Below are 25,563 nucleotides of genomic sequence, written 5' to 3'. Positions count from 1 at the left end.
TACATAAATCTTCTCTCTGCTTTTATTTTTTGATACTTTATGCTCACTTGTTTTATTACAAGACAACATAATCGGATAGTGGTCGGTAATTAAGTATTGTATAATACAGCCGTTTTTGTCATTTGAATTAAAATTTGTATTCCACCCTTTAATATAAAAATGATCTAGACAAGATCCGCTCTCTGGTCTTGTGCATTTGTTTATCACAGATGTGAATCCAAAACTCTGCATAATATTCTTGTACTCTTTTGATATGATTAATGTATTTTTCAGTCTCTCGAAAGTTTTTTAACACTGCGTTGATCCATGTCTTGGTCTCAATCTTGGTTGATCGTTTTTCTTCGGCGAAATTTTCTTCTTGAATACTTTTTAGTGAAGCGTTGACTTCGGTGTTGTTTTTGCTATTTGGTGATCTTTTTTTTCTAGATTTGATTTCGATGAACTTGTATCTTCTAGAGTTTCCGTATCCTCCCAGATTGACTCGTTCGTGTTTTCGTCTTCTTCGTTTGTTGCGCTTCCCCCGTGTTTGCTTGTTGATGGGGTTGGTGGTGCACTGCTTGCTTTGTTTTCAACTTGTTTATTGATAAGATCTTGTACAGTGTATATGGCGCTTCCAACTATGAGACGGTTTCCTCTTATGAAGGATTTTTTTTGTGGTGCACTGGCTTTGGCTTTCAGTAAATTGCTCTTGAGAATTTTATATTATATTATATTGTATTCATTAATCGAAAATCATTCAGTTGATTCCCTAAGCTTAGAAGTTTATAGATGGTGTCGAAATTCGGGGTTATTTTTAGATTGCCAAGGCGTGGAAATGTAGTAATATCTTCGATGGAAATGAAAATAAGGAGTTTTCGAACCTTTTGATTTGTGGTCGTATTGCCCAGAAATAGACGACTGTAAATCGGTTTATTATTTCCCATAACGGCCTTGCTAATCGAAGAAATACGTTTCATTTTTTACATTTCGGATTTGAATATTGAGAACAAGCAATATTGTTGAAAGATTTTAAAAGCAAGTTCAGTTTCAAATCTGTCAAAGATAATTTTGAAAAGAGAAAAAGTTCAAATGATGGTAGTCATCTAAATTCATTTCGAATTATCGGTTTATTAATTTATTATTTCTATTGAAAAATTAAATTTCTATGTTTTCAATTCAAAAAATATGGTTTCAATAATTTGGTGATTAAATTGTGTAACCGCGCAGTTTCGAACTCATTCCAACTTCATCATCATCAGACACTGAAGGTTCTACAAATGGTACCTAGTATTTATTATAAGGAATCAGGTACAAAAAAGACTAAATTTATAATCTCCAAATTGTTAATATCATATTTTGGTAGTGAAATGATATAAATTATAAAAGTGTTTCAATCACGATCAACTAGCAATTAGTTAATTCTGAAACAATTCAATAAAATATTGAGCTGTTTTAGTGAAACATCCAGATATTTCTGATCAACAATTGCATCCTTTGAATTCTAATCAAATGAGAGGATTGTCGGATGGGGTCCTCATCCGACAATCATTTGATCATCCAGATATTTTTGAAGCAGTCTAGGATAAAAAATCAGCTGATTCAGGATTTGGCGAATTCATTTCGTCGAGTAAAATCATCAGGATGTGAGTGCAATCACTATGAAATCTGTGGTTCTGGAATATTCAAATTGTTGCCAAATTTCATAAAAAGATTTAAATGAACGTAAATTTAATTCGATTGTTGAAAAAGAATATAACTCCTTTTTTTTATTTCGAAAAGAATGATCCCGTGTACGAATTCCAATGCATAATTAAATATGTATATTGTTTTCACGCAGAAACGTTATTCTACGTCGGAAATAGGAAACAGAATTTAATTTCGACAAAAAAGGGTTCTCAGCCACCATTCGAAAATATTCCGAATAACGTCTTCCTCATCTTCCATTTAACCTCCGTATCCTTGTTCAGTATGCAGGTCTGTCACGAGGCTTCTGGTTTGTGGTCTATAAATTTCGACATCTGTCATCCTCTTCAACATTCCATGGTCCAAGGTCGTTGTAGAGTACCTACTATAGGAATTCTGCTCTCATTATTAGTAAACCGACAATGTTTACGAGGCAAGGGGCTATATATTGTGTGGGATAATGGGAATTCCTCTCTTTTCAAGAAGGAAAGGGGTGGCTTTTCGTAGAAAAGAAATGGCCTCATCTCTTTGCACAGTTCCGAAACAGGACCGTATTCATCGATAAATGCGAATACATTCCGTCAAGATAGTGTAGTGGTTTCCAATAGAAGGATTCATTTTGATATCAAAAAGAAAATGGTATAATTTAATATACGAATTTATATTTTATTGTAATGATGGAAAACGATATCAAATAAATGTCCGTCACGGCTACTGTTGCAGCACCATATCCTTTTCATAAAATTATTCATCACCAATTCGCACGTTTGCGGCTGTATATCCCCGATAACTTGACGACGACCCAAGAATGATTTATTTTTTTGAATTGCGACTGCAACATTTTCACCATTTTTCTAGTGAATTTCAACTATTCTAATGAGTTGTTGAAGTGTATATGGTTATATTTTTTGTAATGGCGTAGTTTCACTTGTCCAATTTCAAAAGTGATAGCTACGAACAGATAGCGGACTGTTCAAAATGAAACCTTTTATTGGAAATAACTCGGGAAATAACTCCATTTCATTATTCCCTCTAGATATTGAGATGTTTTTTTTTATGAAATGATATAAATTCACTTCATATATGAAAACGTACTATAGGAATAAATTATCACAACATTATCGATTAATTTAATTGCGTTGTTCGGAATGAATTTGATTATAGTTGGAAATCGCTATGGTGTGGTAATATCCTCTTCACATTTTTTTTTTTTTTGTAATTCAGAGGTTCAGCCTATAAGTTAGATGAATCGACCTTTGCCTGAGTTAGGTTCAATAATCATAAATTATTGGATAGGTATAAAAATTGTAACAGTCGCAGTTCGCAAAATTAAAGCACTTCCGATGAAATGAACATTTGCCTTAAACTAGACTATTTTTTTTGTAATATCGAAATGGAAAACCCTTAAGTTATATTTTTCAAATGGTTTTTCCATGTTTCGTTAGGTGTAGAGATATTTTGCACTGAAACAGGAAATAATAAAGCATATAGTGCAAAATTGCAGTATTTTTATCGAATGATCTATATTTTCCCCGACAAAATATTCAACATTCACAAATTACATTGTGACACAATTTATCATGCATTATTGAGAGAGAAAATGAATTGGGTTGAAATTGGATGGACGTCTAGTTTTTTTTTTCGGAAACAAGCAATATACGCTGGTGTTGATTCGAACGTGATTAAGTCCAACGAAATATTCAAATAACTCATTTGCAAATCAACGGTCTTCATGTTGTAAAGGGGAAATCTATTCAAAATGGCGGATAGTTTTCATTTTGAGATGGAAATGATGTTTACCTACTCATCAACTAGATTGAACGGTATTTCGAAACATAAAATACACCAGATCGTTTCAATTTCTCAAACTTGGAACTAATTTTCGGGTTCCGCATTTTCGACATCAATCTGCATATTCATTGGTGAATCTCCAGAGAAGGAATTTTTCCTCAACCTAGGTAAAAAAAATCTGGGATGGACAGTAAATTTATTGACAGGTTTTCATTATGTGGTTACGTGTTCTTGATGGACTTCCAAGATTAAAAATCCGATCTGTCAGTGTTAGTTAAAATGATGAAAATATTTCTTGTAAAAGGTCTTCTTTATCGTCAGTAGTTTCCTGCTTGTTGATGCCCATACTTTTAACTACTATATGGTTAGCAGAAACGACAAAACTACAAGTAACCAAAAATTGTAGTACTGGACCAAAGTTTCTTTTTACATTTTTCTAAACTAGCAGTGCTCCACCAAAAAAAAAAGTTCTGGAGGAAAGAAACGGGCCTTTTTCCAGAAAAATATTATCCTGTATATTTGCATTCAATATTAGCATATCACATGCATGATGAAAAATTTGAATTGGAATATCTATGCCAAATTTGAGTTAAATATCTTTTGAAGGGAAGGAACTATGAGAAAAAACTCGAAGAAAAAAAAATCAAACATTAACACCCTGTATCTCGAAAACAAAGCGTTTGCGTTTGTTTATAAGAATTTTTTCCTCAAATGATCCGAGGAATCTGTTATTTTCGTTTGTAGTTCCAATTCAGGAATATCCTATACATAGATATAATAAAATTACAGATTATTTTGGGCATGTATGGATTTATTATCGGTTTGATTTTCACACTGATGAATATTATGCACAATCTTGAAACATCTCTGCGAACGATTTGATATTAGGGATTATTATATAATTAATTTCATATGGTTTCATCACGAGGTCACTGACTCGCTATTTTTGAAATCGTCTACGTGTTGAAGTGGAAGTTATTATTTAATTTTTGCTTAGTCAAATTGATACATTTTTATTCAGTGTGATAATCACTATTTGAATTGTGATTATTCTTACCTCTGCTCTAATTGACCGTGAAAAATCTACATCAGGAACAATAGAAAGGTAATATGACACTCTTCTCTAAGCGAACACCATTATTCATACCTACTTCATAACTCAACGTGGTGTTGCTCCATTTAAGTACAGGGTGTTACTAAATTACGAAAATGACAGATTTCTCGGATAATTTTATGTTTCAAAACAAAGTACTATGAACAAGGGCCCGTAAACGTAAAAGTTTTCATCATGTGATATGTTAATTTTGAATGCAAATATAAAGGTGATGATTTTTCTGGAACATTGGCCGCTTCATTCCTCCACCCCTTTTTTTTGTGTAAAACTGGTAGTTTAGAAAAAAGTAAGAAGAAACTTTGGTCCAGTACTACAATTTCTTGTAGTTTTGTCGTATCTGCTACCGATTTCGAGAAGAAAATTTCGAACTATTATCTAGTAATTCTCAGTAAAACCCAAATTATTATAAATATCTAGTTAGTAAGCCGTGATGGAAAAATTAATTGTAAGTTTTGGAGGGAAGATTCGATAAACTGGTATAATTATCTCAAAAAAGTTGGACTACAAGAAACACCCAGTATCTCGAAAACAAAGCATTTGCCCATGTTTATGGTACTCTCTTCTTTTTGATGATCCCAGAAATCTTTCATTCTTTATTATTTTCGAAAGTATTTATTTTGACTTTACTTAGTTGAGTGACTTTGAATATGTGCCGGTTTTTTTAGTATTCTAGTAGTTTATGAATTTCATTTTATTCTTGTAATTTTGAGTTTATGACTGGAAACCCCTACTCTTCTTTTGTTAATAATAATAATAATTTTCATTTGAACCTCCAATTTAGGAACAGTCTGTATATAAGTTTTTTTTTTCATTCCTCACAATTGAAAGTTTCGGACAAGGTATACCTACGTGAGAATCTCACATGTAGACATGTTGGCTCATTGTGTTGATAAGATTAAACATAGATATCGTCAAACCATTTCGAATGGAATGGAATTCAGATAACGAAATTTTTATGTTGCAAATTTCGAATACATATTATTCATCTTCATTGTGTCTCATTTCTCTCTTCATCGCCATCTGATAACGATCTTATTTTGAGGACTTCCGTGATAAATTTTCGCAAAGCGGTTTGTGACCTCGACTAATGAGTATCATCTTTATATTGGAATATCTCTTTTATCTATCATTGATATTTGCTCACGGAAATTGTGATACATGCTTCCAGACAGAAATTTGAGTAAAACTGTTTTTCCTATCTTCTTGAAACTGAAAACTTCGATCGAAATTTTCTTATTTCGTTATATGTAGTTCGTGAAACCATCGTTCAATATTAGTTCGTGAAATTTCTAGACGCATTTTCGTAGAATTTTACGTAGAACATTTTTTTTTGTTTCATTCTGCCGAATTGCGAGATTTTTCAAGATTAGACTTGATAAATGCTATGGTGTGTGGCCCACTTCAGATATTAATAGAAATATACCATCATAATGGCTAGCAACAAGATAGCTCTGATTATTACAACCTCAAAGATGTAGATAGCACTCAAAGATATCTCGCGTCTATATTATGTATTTGTATTCAATAAATGAATTTTAACATAAAATGATAAATTGGACATTATCGAACAGAGTAAGGTGAGGCAAACGAACTTTATTAGCACTCAAATGTGAAAGGCATTTCATAACACTGAAAAGTTGACACGCTGACAAATTCTAGGTTTGACACAAAATGCACTGGGTTCTTATATTGCGGTGCACTATATAATGAAGACAAATTCAAAGTTATTTGAGATAAATTTTGATATTCCTAATAATTTTAGGAACTTAATGGCAAAATGAAAATTTTCTCGTTGAATTATTCGAAATTTGAATGCAACATTATTATAGAGGGGTGTTCAATCAGAGCTTTCATTTTGGTATTAACGAGTATATTTTAAGATAAATCAATGGATGTTTATTTTATTGTGAGAGAAAAACGATTTCAGACAAATGGCCGCCACGGCTACGGTTTCAGCACCATATCCTTTTCATGAGCTTAGACCTTATCTTCCACCTGGCCCCAAAAAAATTTCTAACGGTTGTAAATCATAAGATCTCGGTGACCAATTATGATCACTCCTTCGAGAAATAACACCTCCAGGAAACTAGCAAAATTGAGATTATGTTTTGTTGCTTGAGAGGCACGTAGCGCCGTATTTTTGTAATTGAACGTCGTCCACATCGATGCCTTCCAATTCCTACCATAAAAAATATTTAATCATAGCTAATTCCCAAGATAAGCGAGGATTCTACAAACCCTGGGGGGTTCGTCAACACTACGGTGTAGAGCAGAAATTATGTCGGTTGTTCTTGAGCAGCGCAGACAGTTTTGATTCTTCACATCACTAACTCGGCCCCAACTCAAATTTTTCCACGAGTTTCACTATTGCCGATCAAGAAGATGCTTCACGACAATCCAAAAATGTTTTAGTTTTGGGAATTGTGGATTCAAAATTTTCACCATTGTAGATGACAGCTGCCCAGATAGTGGGTTATTCAAAATGAAACCTCTTATTGGAAAGCCCCTTATGATATTTTTAGGGAATTTTAATCACCTCGTATAGATAATGGTGAAATAGTGATGATGTATAGAGCACCAAGTGTTTCAATCAGATACATATTCCTGAGCTTATTATCTGCACGTTAATATAACTCCATCTTGCGATGCAAATGTCGTCTAGAAGGAGACTAAAGAGGCGTGAACTGAATCTAAATTGCTTTTTTATTAATTTAATAGAATTTTATGAGACACTGATTAATATCATTAATGACGTATAGGATGATAGTATGTAACTCTTTCAAGACTCGCAATGATGCGTGATCCACTTATGAAATATTCGAAGGTATATTTTTCACTCACAGAATCGTATCTACTCGATTAACAAATGATCTTGCTCTACCGTATTCAACTAAAGTCTCGTTTCGTCGATGGATTAAGTCATTTCGTTATTCTAGGTTATTACTTCAGTTTCGATTAGCACAAACAATTGAACATAAATCGAAAATATATCTCTTGTAGCGTCTTTTTCATTGAAAGGTCAACAGAATTGCAGGAAAATTGTCGTTTGTAGCTAAACCTAAACACTAACATTCCTTCGAATTTCATGTGAAGAAAAGAGGTATTCTACCTTGGCAATGAATAACCGATTAGACGCCTTCTTTACGAATTATACAATGAAGTCTTGAATAAATGATGTGCTCCATCAAAATTTCGAAGGTTAAGGCGATCATATTCAGTCATATCATATATTAATTCGGATGAACTCTCTGAAATATATAATTTTCCTTCGGTTGAATTTCGTAAGAAATTTATGTCTACCGTTCTGACAGTTCCATCTGATCTTGTTGACCTTTTGTCGTTAATTGACGACGTTTCGTTCTGTCCGTACCAGCCATTTTCAAGGCTTCAACTGATCTTGTCCATATTTCGAAGGCCGAGTTTCACAAAATTAACACCACTTCAATCATTTGCATAATCGTAAATTTCAGTTTTTTCGGTATCCGATTCTGCATTTAATTTCTGAAAGTAGGTAGTCAACCATGACATTGATATTCTCAAGAGAATCACATCTTTTGAGGGAAAGTTCAAAAACTTCAGCGTTAGGAGCTGCTATTCTTCTTCCTACAACTGACAGGTGTCCGTTTCTTCATAGACCATTCTACACATAATCTTTTCCTCTGTTGAGTTAACAGCACTGTCGAATCAATGTTCACTGAAAAATTCAGTAATCTATGATCGATTTGATTTGACATTCTCGACTGTCAAACTGAAACGAAATATTTGCTGTTCTTTTCAATCATTGATTAAATTGGTTTCTCGTTATAATTTCTGATGTTTCTAAAAGATTTCGTTTAGTCTGCGTCAACTTTCGTTTCTTCATGAATTTATTTTTTACTGTTCTCTTATTCGATGGTAAATTTATGTTAAGTGTAGAGCCAATTTCATTTTCTCAAGTAACATGTTTAGTGTCGCACATTTGAAACCAATATTTAGGTTTTATTACGTTCAATTTATTGAAAAAATGCTGTTGGTTCATCAATCTACGCCAATGATCCATGACGCATTGGTTCATTTCAATAAACGAAGAATTCTGATCGATATTGGATTTGCATTATTCAATGCCTGAATATGAATTTCGTTTAAGTATTTCCCTCACTCCACTACGGGCTGTTAAACCTTCGAATCTTAAATAAATTCCCGATACAAAAGAATAATAAGTTGAATGGCTGCCTTTGAAATGTTCTTCTGTTCGCTTCGAGACATTTGGAATATTGGGTAAGAAAAATATTGGTAGATTTTATTGCTTTCATCTAGGTAGAGACACCTAAAAATGTGGATAATTGATTTTATCAATAGATGAATGAGATTTTTCGAGATATAAAATGTGGAGCAGAGAAGAAATGTTTCGCTAATTTTGTAATCGATAATTCTGTAGGTATATCTTTTGGTAGCAATGAAATACAATGTTTTCTCAAACTTTTTTTTTCAGATTTTCTCAAATACGTAGACCACATAGATAATACATAATTAATTTACAAACGTTGGCATCACCAATGACGTGAATTTTTCAGAGGATATATCAAAAAGCGTCTAAAAACGTGAATAGACATAGGGTTTTAACTGAAATTTCAACGTTTCGATTATAATGAAATTCGATAAACAAGTTTTTTTTTTAATTGCCTGTCGCATTAGGCTTTTGTATGAATCCGTTGAACATAGAGGAAGTTAGCAAGCGTATTCCGATAGCTTTTTCTTTCGCTCCACCATCAATTCCATCTCGGTCAATTTTTTTTTATTATGACACTATCGGATATGAGCGAGTTCGTTCGTCTATATTATAATTGCTCAAATGTGACCTACATGAGTTGATTCCGCCAAGGTTACCTAGCAGCTTGTGGCTATGGCGCACACAGTTGCCGATGTTGTCAAATTCACTTCGTTATAAAACAGAAGTCGTTTACATGATGTCCTTCGTGAATACTTAATTGTATTTTTCACCGAGATATTTATTAAACACCTTCATAATCATCACCTTCGAGGGCTCCTCTCATTTCCTTTTGCCTCGTTATTTTCAATAACCAACGATTGGAAGAAATTCTATTATATTTCCTGAAATTCGTTTTGGTTCAAGAAAATCGAATAAAAAACGCTTCTAATTTTACACTATAATGGGGTCATTTTCGAAATACATGGTGTTAAAGTTTGTTTTTTTCAAACTTCTTTCCTCTCTACCTTCTTTTCACAAGATATTTCACTTGAATTTAGCGTAAATATTTCAATTTGAAGTTTTCATCTCATCATGTGATATACTAATTTGGAATGCAAATATACAAGGTGATGTTTTTTTCTGGAACAATGGTCGTTTGTTTACTCCAGAACTTTTTGGTGGACCACTGGTGGGTTAGAAAAATGTAAAAAAAAACTTGGTCCATTACTAAACTTTTTAGTTTTTAGTAGTTTTATCGCCTCTGCTACCGTTTTAGAGGGACTTATGCTTTGAATTTATATTTATGAAAATGACGTAAGCATGAATGAACGTTAAAATCTTTCAAAAGCTTTCAACTTTCCTAATTTCATTTATTCTTTGAATTTTAAACGAATATGATTGTTATTTTATATTTACTTGCAGAATCTCAACTCGGTGTTTGTCACAATAATATTAGGTTTTTTATTCGATAATTTGCTTAAATTTTTTATGGTTTTGATGTCGCCATCTTCATGAAATTTTGCAACAAGCTTAGAATTGTTATTCTAAATATACAACCGTATTTGTTATCAATGATCTGTTCAAATACTTAAAAAAATTCTTGTGTTCCAATATTAATATTATTAGTTTGAATGATCACTGAAATTTGACGACGCGGAAGTTTTCTTGTACATATGTACTTCCAAAACGCTTTCTTGGCGACCTCATTGTTAGTTAGCCACAACACAATTGAAACCTGCCAATCTTTTGTTTTCAGAAGTGGCACATACGTTTCACTCACACAGTTTTTCTCGCCCCCCAATAAAATTAACCATAGTTGACCAAATCATAAAGTCACTTGGTCAGAACCAAATTAATCTTACTGTCAGAAAATCGACATTCATGACTTCAAATGAGGGTGGCAAGACGTGACAATCGTGCAGTTTCAATTACTGGAATATTTCACCTCATTGTTTTTATGACTTTCGAAATATAAATTGGGTGTTTGTGAATAATATGAAGGGTCGTAAAGTGTGAGAACTGTATAGTGTTTGCACGTCAAATTTCGAGAAACTGATTGTATGTTTATTATTGGAAACATCGAACACAAAAACAGGCCTTGCGTTGTAGGTTTCTTCGAAAATGACACGAATAAAAATGTTTAAAATATTATTATTATTCAAAAAACAATGCAGTTTATTTTCGTCATCAATATTTATAACATCTTATTAACCGAATCGGTTACAGTTTAAGGACTTATTGTTTTTCGCATATATTATCAAGTTCATCGACGCTAAATTCATTTCAGCAACGACAATTTATTGATCATAACATATCGGTTTCACCTACTCATTACTCGTGTATAAATAAAAACAATGAAACAATCAGTTCATGTGGTTTCAAGCTGTACGCTCAGTTGGAATTTTATCCTTTTTTTGTCGTATATAATTTATTTTGAGGTGGTCAGGTGAGTCGGTAAGTGTACCAATGCACTTTATAGATCATCCTTTTGTTCTGAGTATTTGTGAAACTAAACGTTTCAAATGAAAAACTCACCTGACTACAATTAGAAATTTCCAATTGAGAAACTAATACATTTTCCAATTCCATTAAATTTTCCCTCGAAATTATGAAAGCTCATTGCGTGAAATGTTGCTACCCTTTCACGATAATTCAAGTCATTAATTTAAGAGGCGAAAAATCGAGGAGGAAAAACTATCGAACAAGGAATTGTGAAATGTGCATCAATTATTTTGATAGGTGCTTAATATTAATTCTGCTCAAACCCAGTTGGGGAATTCATTTTCAATCAGTTTTGTTGTATGGGAAGGATAAACGGAATTTTTAACGTTCTTACTACCATCTTGAGTTTCAGAATTGCAAAATCATATACGGTAATAATAATAATAAATGCTACGATAAAATCAAATTTCTGTAACAATATAAATTCATTTCGCCTAATTGTTGAAGATAATGTTATCGAAAATACTTCGGATATTATCAAACAAGTTTTCCTAGATGTTGATTTATTCGTTTCTTTTGAATACCAACTAATATTTTATTGTACATAGTTTGAATTTGATTGTGTAAGACTCAAAACGCAAAACTATCTGTTTGATGATTCCGAAGTTGAAACCATATGAAATTTCGTTTTTGCAATAATCGAAAATGTCGAAAAATTTAAAATTTCTTCTTATGAGATTGAGCAGCATAGAGATATCAAAACATTAAGTTTCGTAATATATATTGAGTTAATGGGTATAGGTGACCGAATTTGTTCCAGTGAAATACTCTCAAGCTATTCTCAAGCCTAAAAAAATCATTTTACTTCAGATCTTTCAATTAATACTATACAATTTTATATACTCTTTAAAAACACAAAAAAATCAAACTTTGGAATACTAATACAAACAACAAAACACAAAACAGTTTCGTAGCCTTCACACGGGAAAAATAAGTAGTTTTTATAATTCGATAACCCTTTGAATTTTTGCTTTTTTGTTCATAAATCATCTCGAAATTGATGAAAAGAGCAGTTTCATCTGCTGTACAGTGTTCATATTAATGATAAAATTCGTAGGTGGACCGGTCCTTTGAAACGTTCTGAGCATCAGGTCACAATAAATGATTTGGAGTATATATAAACCCAAGGTCGAGAATTATTCAGTTCTTTACGTTGTTGCCACTCAAGTTCGATAAACGCGCATATAAAAATTGAAAATCCCGATGTACATTGGGATCCTGAAATTTGAATAGCAGAACGTTGAAGAAAAGACAACCGATACGTAAACTTATTTCTTATGAGAAGTTAATCCGTTTTTTAATATTTTTGGTATCTGCGATCGATCAGATTTCTTTATCGTTGTAGTGCTTTCTTGAAATACAGGGTTTTCTAATAAGAGGTTTCATTCTGAATAACCCGCTATATATTGGCAGATGCCATCTCTTGACATTTGACAAGTAAAAACTACGCAATTACAGAAAATGGAACGATGCACGTTCCAAAAACGCATTAAAATTAGTTCGCAAAAGTAAAGCACAAATGTGCGATTTGGTCATGGTCTCAAATGAAAAAGATCGACTCGCTGATGATGAATCCGTCCTCGAATTCGATTCTGTCTGTCCGTCAATTAATTTTTCAGTTTGACTATCTAAAAAATTATAATATGCCAATATATTTTTTTATTATAGTGCTAGGGAAAACAAGGGGAAGTATAACGTTTTTTGTGTTTTCATTGTATGTTAAAGGTGAAAACGCATTTAAGTGAAGTTGTACTTTCACGTTTCGAAAATTCGCTTAGTGGTGTTCTGAGTTGGGCAGACGACACCTTGTAACTCGAGCTAGATAGATACCAGAATAAATGTGCATCCTGTATATATATATATATATATATAAGTCGTAATTACACCTTGGGCAAAATGCAGAATTTAATTTCCCATAAACCGTGAAACACAACACCAAATGCTGACCTATTTAACGAGACATGATATCGAAACTAGGAAAAACTGAAAATCAGCACGTTCTTCATATAACATTTTACTACGTGAAACAATGACAACGAAATGAAATATGCGCATGCAGAATATTGCCACTTTATTCGAAATAGATTATCCATAAAATTTGATGCGTCTGGTGGTACTCTGCAACGATGCATTGCAACTGGGTCAAGTAATAAAATATTCAGACCGGGATTATATCGAACATTAGTTGCAACTGATTTTCCTTTCATCTGCGTCAATAAATATGGCGGTTTTCGAAAGACGACTAACTCCGAGCTGGTTTCTGAATTATTATCCAACACCTTGTTCCCCTCTTATATTTCCTCGTTCACGCCGAACTCCCTTTCTTATGACCATGTTGCATTCATACCACACTGCTCAACAATTAAACTGCATCTCTATTTTACGAACAGGAAGAGACAAACTTTATCCGTTAGTATCTCATCTTGATTACCAATTGCGTCGTCTCTTCCAGAAATCTTTAAAATTTGGATTGATAATTACATATGACGCCTCGATAACTTCACGAATTCAATCTTAAAGATTTCCAATTGATCGTGGTCAAAAGACGACTTCAAAAGTGACAGCTGCGCATTCAAAATGTTTCCTCTTATTGGAAAACCCTTTATAATAACGATCTTGTATGTAACATCTGATTCTTGAAGAGACTAGGCAATCAAAATCGGCAAAATGGAATAAGCTTACGAAAAGTCCTACAGTGCAACCTGATTTGAATCTCAATAATGGTTGTTAAATTGAATGAGTGTACGGAAGCTCATACACGTAACGAAAAAGGAATAGATTTCATGGCTATTGAAACCTTATCAATCGTCTGAAAGAAGTTAACAGTAATAAATTCAAAGTAGCGTATTTTATGCGCTATAAAATTTGCAATAAACCACGATGGAAAATTAAGAAGGTGATGTCCATGCTGACGTTACACAACTTGAGCTATTGTTGTATGCAATGGTAAATACGGGCTGGTCTGAAAGTAACCGAATAGCAGATTCATCATTTTCATAGCCGATTCGATGGAATTTATGTTCTACGACTAGATACTGAGATCACTTTATCGTTGCTAATGGAATTGACACATACGAACTTATGTGAATGTATTCAGGATATCAAATGAGAATACTGCAATTCGAAATAGGTCTTAAACTTATTACAAACAACATAACAACCTGTTAAAGCTCCAAACAATGGACTCAGACTGGCAAAGTCTTGTAACACACATTTGATTTCATAACACAAAACCTATTGGAAAAAGACAGACTGCTAGTTCCATTTCACTTCGATTTTCGGCAATTATTTCAATTTGATTTAATTTCACAAATGTCGTATTTTTCGGCAAATTTGCTTTTTTCTATTCTTTCGATCTTAATAGAAGGCTTTCGGCAAGTTCCATTTTGATTCCCCCGCTATCTGGGCAGCTGTCATCTTTTGACATTAAAGTTCGCTACAAAGGTGGCGAAAAAATTCCGTAGCTTCCTCTTCTCAATGAAACTGACATCCATTGATTTCTCTTAAAATTAACTCATTTTTTTTATATCGAAATGAAACCTCTTATTTGGATTTGGAATATTTTTCTAGCTTGAGCAACATAATGAATTTGCAGTGTTTTTTGATTGAATCATAATTTATTTTCAGCCAATATCAGAATGGACAAACTCGAACGTAATAGAATGGATGGCAGCATTGAACCTATATTCACATTCAGAAGTCTTCAAATGCAAAGACGTCAAAGGCACAGAACTCGTGGAAATGGACAGGGAAAAACTTATGGTAGGTTTTTTTGAATTTCAGGAAATAATACTGAGACACACCGTTAGTTCTAAACACTGCTCCTGTAGTAGAAACCATTAACATCGAACTAATTAAAAGGTTTTAACTTAGAACAATTATAACGACTTCCTCAGCTTTTCAAACAATTCAATAAAAATAAACAATAAGTAACGATACAAATAATCGAATAGATTAATTTGAGCACTTATCTTTATTCACCGATAGGATATGACTATAATGTACTGTTCTGCAAATTAGACTGGATAAAGAGAATAAACCTGCTTCTTTACGTAGATTGTTGTTTATTTCGATCCAGCTTCGTGCTAGCACTTTAGGAACCTCATGATGCGAGCTTTTCGCAAATGTTACAGCTGTCTTTCATGTTCCGTTAAGTATTAAACTATATCGAAAGTGCTATCCCCAAGTAAAGTTGGCTTTTTTTCTGGCCACTTTATCATCTTGTGCTACAACGGCTAATATCGCTGACCAATGGTTTGGAGAAATTATTAGCATTTTTCCGTAGCCAACCTGCTCACCGGATCTGAATCTCATCTCAAATTTATGCGATATGTTGGGGAGAAGGCTCTACAGACTCATACGCAGTTAAATTTGAAGATTAACGTGTTTGGAATCAAGTTCCATAATGAAATGCGTTCGTGTTGTTCTTGATGTTAGATTATTAAAAACAAAAAACTGTATGTACCAAATTTCTTATTCGTGAATTTTCATTCGTTTATGATTTCAAAACAAGAGGTACGATATTTTTGATTGTCCAATGTTATGTTCATATTGGAATTCATTTTACAGAATATGGGTATAAAAGATGAATTTCACCAGAAGGCCATCCTTAATTGTATAGACGAACTGATCAAGTCGGAAGATCAAAGTCATGCAGAAACTGAACCTCATTGTTTAGTACAACATAATTTTTCTACGTTGGAAAAATGTAGAAAATGTGGCAAATTTTCACGAGGTATCTTACATCAAGGCTTCATGTGTTCGAGTTGTGGACTCGTGGCTCACAAGGCATGCGCAGCAACGGGTAAGTAAAATACATTTTAACGCTGTAGAATTTAAATCTAATGAAAAAATCTGTCTGTTTCGGTGCTTTTTTTTGAAAATTTGAATGTTATTCATGGATGACTCTTATCAAGAGATTTCAATCGCTTGAGTGCCTTCGTTTGTGATATACATATAGGGTGATGTTCATCATATGCCTGAAATTTCACGGTTCAATAACTCTTTAACTAATCGACCAAAAAATTTCAAATTTTGAAGTATGATCACCCTTTACTATCGCCCTGCTATAATATTTCTGAAATCGAGTTGATCATATTCGGACTAGGAAAATTTCAGACTTTTCCTAGTTTCGTGAATATTGGATCACACTGTACGTGAACATTATTTCCGTTTTCGTAACCACAAAGAATTAATTCATGATAAAAATTCTAAATCTCTGCTTGGCACGGTCATAGAGGCTGATCAATAAACATTGCCATATCAGTAAATTTTTTTAATTCAATAACTCTTCAACTAATCCACCGAATAATTTCAAATTTTGAAGTTATGTCACCCTTTATTATCGCCTTCCTTCAATATTTCTGAAATCGAATGAATCAGATACGGTCAACGAAAATTTTAGACTTTTTCTATTTTCGTGAATATTGTATCACCCTGTACGTTAATATAATTCTTTCTTTCGTTTTCGTAACCACAAATAATTGATTCATAATCAAAATTCTAAATCTTTGCTTGGCACCGTCATACAGGGTGACCAATAAATATTCCCTTATGAAAGAAATTTCATAGTTCAAGAAATCTTGAATTCATCGGTAGAACTAATTCGAAAACTGCAAATTTCTTCACCCTTCATATTTCTGAAATCGAATAAATCAATCTCGGACTAGGAAAATTTTAGGCTTTTTTTTTTGCTTCATCAATATTGGATCGCTCTGTACGTGAACAATTAGATTTTTTTTGCCGTTTTTATATCCAAAAAAGATTAATTCATTATAAAAAAAAATTCTTAACCTTCTACTTGGCACCGTCATACAGGGTGATCAATAAACATTTCCTTATGAGTGAAATTTCATAGTTAAATAAATCTTTAACTTGTCGGAAAAATTATTTCGAAATTTGCAGTTCGCCATTCCCTAGAAATAGAAACAAAAATAATAATTTGCCTTATTTTCACGTATTGGCTCGAGATGATCCAAAATCAGGGATTCATAAAAATTCCCAAGTTCCCGATAAATGTTTGGTGCGGTATCTACAACAATCGTTGGATTTACCCTCTTAATTATTAAAAAAGTGTAGACAGGAGAAAATTATGAAAATTTTTAGAACCTAATTTTGTTCGTAAAAAAAAACATTCCAATGGAAACATTGTGGTTGCAACATGATGCAGCTAATGCGCCCTAACCAAAAAAGTGCGCTAATATTTGATTGAGACTTTTTAAAATAGATGTATTGGTGGAGGTGGAAATGTGGCTAAGCCTCCTCGATCCCTTTACCTGACACCCTTGGATTATTTATTATGGGGAGGTCTATGTGCAGACTATCAGTAGGGAGCAACTGCTACAAAAAATTATTGTTGTTTGTGATATTATTAAATCTCAACCAAATACGATAGCGAAATTTGTGAAACAACTTTATCAACGCGTTCAAAAATATATTGAATTGGAGAGATACTATTTTGAACAATTCCATTTATTTTCTTTTTGATTCATTGTTTTCAAGTTGAAAAATTCATTTGCTGTGTTTGTTCTATTCTTTATTCAGTTTGTTGATTAAAAGTTTTCTTAAATAATTCGAGAGAAATTTAGGGAAGTCATTCTTAAAGGTGAACAAACCGCAATTTTCGAAATAATTCTACCGATGAATTCGAGATTTCTTAAACTATCGAATTTCTTTCATAAGGGAACGTTCATAGATCAACCTATATGACGATGCCAAGCGAAGATTTAGAATTTTTATTTTGAATTAATTATTTTTGTTTATGAAAACGAAAAAAAACCATGATATTAACGTACAGGGTGATACAATATTGACGAAAATAGAAAAAGTCTAAAATTTTCCCAGTCCGGATCTGATTTATTCGATTTCAAAAATAGAAGGAAGGCGATAGTAAAGGGTAACAAAACTTCAAAAAAAATTCACTCATGAGATTAACCTTGTATATCCCAAACGAAGGCGATTGAAACCTCTTGATACGAGTCCTCCATGATGACCTTCATTCATGGTATCCGTTTGTCTTCCCGGAACACCATGTATACATATGATTAAAAAAAAAAATTGAATTTTATAAATTATCGATTCCGTTAATTTTCTCTGATAATATAATTTTTATGGGAACAACAAGTTTTAATCAAGGAATCACCTTCTGAAATCTTGAAAAAATCTCGACCCTGTACAATAGTTGAATTTGCAAATTATTTTTTCCATTTGTTGAATAGGGCCGATATACTATCAGTTATGTCAATGTGGAAATTAGTTGTCATAGATGGCCTATTAACTTTCTATGAATAATTAAATAGCCGCTTGAAATCTGGATTAGGAACTAAGCCTTTAGGTAACGATAATTTATATACCTATTTAGCGAGAAATAAATGAAGCTTTTATCGGTATCCAATTTTCTTAAAATTTCGAACAGTAAAAAAATATGTTGAAGGGTTCACGAGTGTTAAGCCGAAATCGCATAAATTTTTTTCAGAATCATAATGTCCTCGATTGGAATTACCGAGAGGTATTATCTTGACCGTTGTCGTAAAACTTTAAGACCCTATTGTGCTGAACTGACACAACACTGAATTATGCAATGTTATTAGATAGGAGCCATAGGAAAATGTAAAATATACTGTTAATTCTTAATAATGATCGGGCGGGTCATTAAAATTTTCCTATTAAATTGCTAAATATTGAATCATATTTTTTGAGATATGAAATCAAAAACATCGATAAGAAAACAATAAGTACCAAAAAGTTCATTAAAGTCTTCGACTCACCTGTTATCAGCTACATAAACCTCGATTACCCTACCCACTTTACGCCAATCAAAAACTTCGTCCTGTGGTGAACCAGTAGAAAAGTGTCAGTCCACTAAGAAACTCGGCTAAGTACAATTGAAACACATAAGTAACAACTATGGTTGACTTAACTCAAGATCAATACGCAGAGCTTACTATTTGTAAGTTGCTATTGTTTTTACTCGTTCTAATTTTTTGAAGCCTTGTTTCATTGTTTATCGCGTGTATTTTTTTTCAATTGAGTAGTTCTCTTGAAAAAATTCTCGTCAATTATTTTATTTATTTTAATTCATTCAGTCCTGGGCTATTCAATTCAATTTGAATTCATATTAACTTGTCAACAAACTCTTAACAATCAGCAGAGATATGTCGGAGCTTATATCGTTAATCCATAGAATGCGCTTCGACTTGAAAATAAATTAGTGTCCAGATTACAGATTTCTAATATCTGCAGAATTGGCACTTGTTCAGTTGTTTTCCACATTGTTTTCTAATGTCGCTCACATCGGCGTAATGAACCTAGTTCATTTTTATCGTAGGGTATATAAAAAAAAATATGATTTGCATAAATGGAATTTCGCTAGATTATTGGGTATTTTTCACATTCTAGAAACATTCCCATAACTTATTTTAATGATTTCAGGGTTGCCCAGCTGCCTAAGTCAACAGAACCAGTTGAGAATATTTTTCGGATCTTCGTTATGCGGCCAATTAACGGAAGATGGCGCCCCAAGTTTCGTCATTAGGGTGTGCCGCCAACTGGAGAAAATAGCTCAAGAAGACTTAACATTGAGCCTCTACAATGTCTACTGTACCTCGCCACCAGCTGATGAACTCTCGAGGTTTGCTAGGTCCATTGATGAAAACCAGGGTGAGGTTGACATCAGTGACCGATCGGCCGTTCTGCTTGCTGGCATCCTCAAGAAGTACCTCAGGGAATTACCGGACCCTTTGATTCCAGTACAGTGGTACGATAAATTCTTGGAGACTGCAAGTGAGTTTTATTTTGTTCCATCATGCAACAACTAACTAACAGTGGTCCAACAAAAAAAAAAAAAAATCCGGGGGAAAGAAACTGACAGTGTTCCAGAAACAATATCACCCTGTAGATTTGCATTCAATATTAGCAAATCACATAATGGAATCTTCAAGTTGAAATATATATGCCAAAGTCAATTTAACTATCTTGAAAAAAAATGAGACTTTAAATATCCTGTATCTTGAAAACCAAGCTTTTGCGAGCCTTCGTTTTTATTACTTTTTTTTTTACAAAAGTGATCCGAGAAATTAGTCAGGTACCTACAATTCAAGAACAGCCTGTAAGCATTTGTTTTATGGGATGACTGACACATTTTTTCCTTTCAGAAATCCGGTGCAACGAACAATGTGCCAACTGCCTTGCTGAACTAGTCGAGGAGCTCCCACCTGATCACAAATCAACGCTGAAATATTTCATGCAGCACTTATGCCGTATGTGCCAGATGGAATTCAAGAGGGGAAACAAAAGCCCGCCTACCAATCTGATTCAGGTTCTCTGTTACATTATAATGCGCCCATCTTGGGAACGAATTATCCAAATAGTTTACAACACGCAAGCCCATAACCGAATATTGGAGTTACTACTTATCAATTGTTCTTGGGGTGAAACACTACCAGATTTCGCATGCGCACCGGCGATTCCTCCTCGAAAATACTCCGCCATGAGTATAGGAGCTGTAAACTTAGCTAGCACATCAGCTGTAGCGAAAGAAATTCCAGCCCAGTGTAACACTTCGCTCCAGGAGTCCGAGTGGTATTGGGGCAGCATAAGCCGAGAGGAAGTCACCGACAAACTGCAAAACACTGTTGACGGCACGTTTTTGGTTAGAGACGCTTCCAGCAAGTGTGGCGAATACACGTTGACTTTAAGAAAAGGCGGTGCCAACAAACTGATCAAAATATGCCATCGAAATGGAAAGTACGGCTTTACGGAACCCTACACCTTCGATTCGGTGGTCGAGTTAGTCAATCACTTTCGACATTGCTCTTTGTCGTTGTACAACGCGTCTTTAGACGTCAAACTGCTTTACCCATTATCCAAATACAGCCAAGAAGACGAAGCGATCAAATACGAGAATGACGAAAAACTTTGGGCAAATTTGAACGAAATCACCATCAAGTTGGACGTAAACAACCGAAAACTAGCGGAGTTGTCGAAAGCCTTCGCTCAAACCAAACAGGAAGTCAGCACCAAACGTTACGCCCAAGAGGCTCTGGAGGAGCTGCTGAAAGTGTTGAAGGACCAAACAGAGCTTCTGAAAAACATGACAGAGCGAGGATCGGAAACGAATTTGAAAATACTTCAAGAGCGATGTGCAATGATTGAGGAAAGTTGCGAACAACTAACCGAAAACCTGCTACAACATGTAGCTTACAACAAGTCGTTAGATAGGGAAGTAACGTCCGAAAAACTGGTTATTTTAAGTTTGATTAAGGAGCAAGAGAAATATATACGTTGGCTGCAGGAAAGAGGGGTCTCCTTAACCAAAATAAACCAAATGCTGAACCGGTCTGAAGAGTGCGAAAACGTAGACCTGGAGGATTGTCCCCATTCCGATGAACGTACTTGGCTTATGTTGGAATTTTCAAGACAAAAAGCTGAACGCGTTTTGACCAATACCCTCGATGGTACGTTTTTAATACGAAAATCGAGCACGGACCAATATGCATTGTCAATTTTTTGCAACGGACTTGTGAACCATTGCATCATTCAGCGTACCAAAGCTGGTTTCGGCTTCGCAGAACCATATAACATTTATCCGAATTTGAAGGAATTGGTTCTTCACTATGCCGCTAATTCGTTGGAAATACACAACGATTCCTTGAAGACCAAACTGTTATATCCTGTCGGGGCCCTCTATTCCAATCCAATTCACCGAATGTACAACTTTCAAAGAGTTTGTGATATATAAAAAAAAGCTGCTGTGACTTAGATTTCCATGATGTTGAATTGTGATGATTAATTTTACGAAAACTTTAAACAAATTCATAAATGGAACGGAATTGTATTATATATTTAAACAAGAAAAAACGAACAAAAAACGTTGAATTTGATGAACATCAAAAAACACCAGGAAAAAATGACTGTGATAGTGTACTAAAGAGAGATGGAGTTTTAGTGTAGATTGGGCTGAGAGCAGTTACCATGGGCTTGATGCCTTTTTCTGCCGCTTCCATGAAGTGGGCGTTTAAAGAACACTTTTTCGCTCTTGTGGTTTAACATTCAGAGCGCCGAAATATGTTCTAGAGATCTGATTAGATATTTTGTTATGCAAAATATGAAAACTTGATAAGTACATTGCTTTCATGGATAAAAGCATTCTAGATAATTTTCCTTCACATTGGCCAACGTAAGAATAATATTTCGGTTTTTAACATAACCAATATCTACTTATTTTATTCGATAAATGTATGATTGTATAAGGAGAGGATTTTCAGTATTTTTTTTTGTACCGACTGAAGAAAAAATAATTACGTCCTTTAACATTCGTTTCAAAATCAACATAAAACATAGTCCATTGAGGAATTATCGACATTAAAGTAGGCCTTGAAAGTCCAGTCGCGGCTTTATTTCTGGTTACAAAATATCACCAAAAATTGATGTGGTTTTATTATAGAAATAAAAAAATATACATAATTTGTATATCACCGAATGCATTTCTCGGTTATAACCTAGAATTGTATTTGATGATTCTTGACATGAATTTTGCAAATCAAAATATTACCAAATAAGCCTCTACCAACTTAATTTCGATTTTCCTCAGCCGACCAGTATGTCAGTAATTCCTGAACAGACTATAAAGTATTTCTTCAATTCATTCGTCTTGAAAATAAACCTCCACAAGTTTTCATACTTGGATATCTTATATTTTTTCAGCTAATTTGTAAATTTAAAATTAGCATAAATATATTGAGTAGACCTCATTGAGAAACGTTCTAAACTTTAGACTTTGGATTTGTTGAAAACTCGTTACTTATTAAATTGTTTTCGTATTTTCTATTTTTTCTTGGATTGAATGACTTTTAGTTTGTGTCCCTTCTTTTGCCTCTCATTTATTTTTATTTGAATTCCCCCATGTAATTCTGCTCGTTTGAGCATGGTATATTTCAATTTTTTCTTGAAAACATTGGTGGAGGATCAAACTGACATGAAATTTGCACTACAGTGAAAAATGTTGATATTTTACTTTGTCTGGAAGTCCTCAACTTTGAAGAAACGAGTCATCTTTTATACTGCATTCGCTCCTCTCAATTTCTCGTCCTAAATCTACTATTTAGTCAAAATATGATCAATAAATTTTTTTTTTGATCATTGAGAGAAAGTTTTATATTTTGCAATCAAATAATCAGATATATTCAAAGTGATAATTCAAAAGAAATGTAACTCAAACAAAATGAGCTTTATTCCTAAAAGTGATTTGATATTTTAAGATTGTTTAAGGGATCGTCTAATTTGTTTTTTGGGATTGATTGAAAGAAAAAGATATTTTTCTACTGGAACGAAAATTTCATTTAATGTACGGTGTTAATAATTGAAGAAGTATTTTAAAACGAGAAAAACAGCCGTTTTTTGGTTGGGCACTGTTTGTCAATTCAATGTGGCAGACCACTTGTCAGTCGGTAAAAAAAAATTGCTTGCATTTGAAGACTACGGAATTGAAAAAGTATTTAATTTTTTATCCTTCGTATATTATAATGAAATAACTGCTCCTAATTTTTTTTCCCTGTATCAATTCATTAGTATAATAGTGTGAACATCTTAATTGATGAGTTCATCAGTTATAATTAAATCGTCCTTCTAGCCATGAAAGTTTCATTTTTCAAGTACGAGGAAAACTGGAAGGTCCCTGGAAATCCATATGTGATTTGTAAAACTGTAAATGTGTTAATGTTATAGTTCTGTACATATGAAACATAACTGGTTATGTTGCCGCCATATAATTTGTATAGATTTCCGTTATTGCCAGAAAATGTTTCTTATTATATATAGAAATTTTCCCTCCAGTTTTTTTCAGTTGATAGAATTTATTTATTGATGTTTGTTTTTCTTCTAGTTATCCATTTCATATTTCTTAAATGACCAAACTAATTGGAAATACGATGAGCGATATTGAAGTTCGCATCATTAATCTTAATACCTATTTATTAACTTAGATATATTTGAAAGAATTTTTTTTCAGCAAACCTTGCTAGTACAAAAATGCTGTCATTCGAAAGAGATCAGCAATAATCATTTTCTAATGTCTTTCTTGAGAAAAATATTGAACTAGTCCAAAGCCCTTATTGTAACATTTTTATGTATTCCATTAAAATGCTTTTCTGATCGTTTTAGTATGAAATTTTTACCATTTTTTTGTTTTTAATTTTTTTATATGAAGCGGCAAAAAGCTTTAGAGATATATTCTTTAAAATTGGTGTGTAAACTAGTCTTTCATTTGATTTAACATAAGTGTAGAATTCGTTATTCTTAAAAAGCTTAGAAAGTGACATTAAGCTGTTTCGAATGTCGTTAGGAATTTTCTATTCAAAAAGCGTTCATATCCAAAATGAGAAATATGGTTTGATAATTCAGAAACCGTTTATCTAGAATGTTTTTGTTTCTCAATTAATTTTATACTGCTATTAATGGATATTGTATTGGACTTTCAAAAGAGCAAAAGAGTATAAGTATTTGATGATACATGTCAACAGTTGTCAGTTAACAATGTCGGGAGTATTGAATGATCGGAGAATAAAGACCAGTGATAAAAAATTTGTGGTCATTTGAATTGAAACTCTTATGCGTTTACAACATTTTCGAGAAGGAAGTACTTCCTTATTTATTGAAGAATTGACATGATTTCCAAGTTTATATTCATTACGAACTTTCAACGAAATGTTGGCCTATATAATATGATTTCAAAGGCTGTACTCCATAGCGCGGATCGATGTTAATTCTATTAATGGGAAATCTGTGGAGATTGTTCAGTTCAAGGCTTGTGACTTTTGTGAATTCATAATTGTTCCGATCATATATTTGTTTGTACTCCTTTCATGTATTTTAACTCTCAAAATGTTCAACCTGGTGTGTTGCAAGGGTATTTTGTGTGAATGATATTATCTGGCAATGTTTTTTAGTTTTCAGATGTTTTGCAATATTCTTGAATAAATTCTTTTGCTGTTGAATGTCATCTCAGATATATTTAATAAAACTGTTTGAATTCTATGTCGTAGTACATTTATTTTAGCCGAGATGCCAACTGTTTTCACCTTTACGAATTTACGACCTCGAAAATTCCCTAAATCATTAAAATATGCTAAAAATCTAACGGTCAATTATTTTTTTGTAAAAACCTATCTAGGTCTTTCAATTTTATTCGAGGTTACAATCTTGTAACCTTGAATAAATTTTTTTATACTAAATCTTTGACCACACCGAATACTACTACTAATACAAATCTGCAATCAGATTGCAGGTATGTCAGTAGCAGGAATACAAT

General features: G+C 33.3%; 1 protein-coding gene across 1 annotated transcript in view; it reads left to right on the top strand.

The window, feature by feature from the left end:
• Positions 1-25,289, top strand: part of LOC123686721 (phosphatidylinositol 3-kinase regulatory subunit alpha-like) — a 35,673-nt gene extending 10,384 nt beyond the window's left edge. Inside the window, exons 2-5 of the mRNA XM_045626966.1 lie at positions 14,886-15,020; positions 15,828-16,062; positions 19,689-20,039; positions 20,411-25,289. Coding sequence (XP_045482922.1) covers positions 14,886-15,020; positions 15,828-16,062; positions 19,689-20,039; positions 20,411-21,996 — 2,307 coding nt within the window. The 3' untranslated portion in view covers positions 21,997-25,289. The remainder of the gene's footprint in view (positions 1-14,885; positions 15,021-15,827; positions 16,063-19,688; positions 20,040-20,410) is intronic.
• Positions 25,290-25,563: the final 274 nt, after the last annotated feature.

This window comes from Harmonia axyridis, chromosome X (assembly GCF_914767665.1).
Source record: "Harmonia axyridis chromosome X, icHarAxyr1.1, whole genome shotgun sequence".
Lineage (NCBI taxonomy): Eukaryota > Metazoa > Arthropoda > Insecta > Coleoptera > Coccinellidae > Harmonia > Harmonia axyridis.
This window is presented reverse-complemented; position numbering and strand designations above follow the sequence as displayed.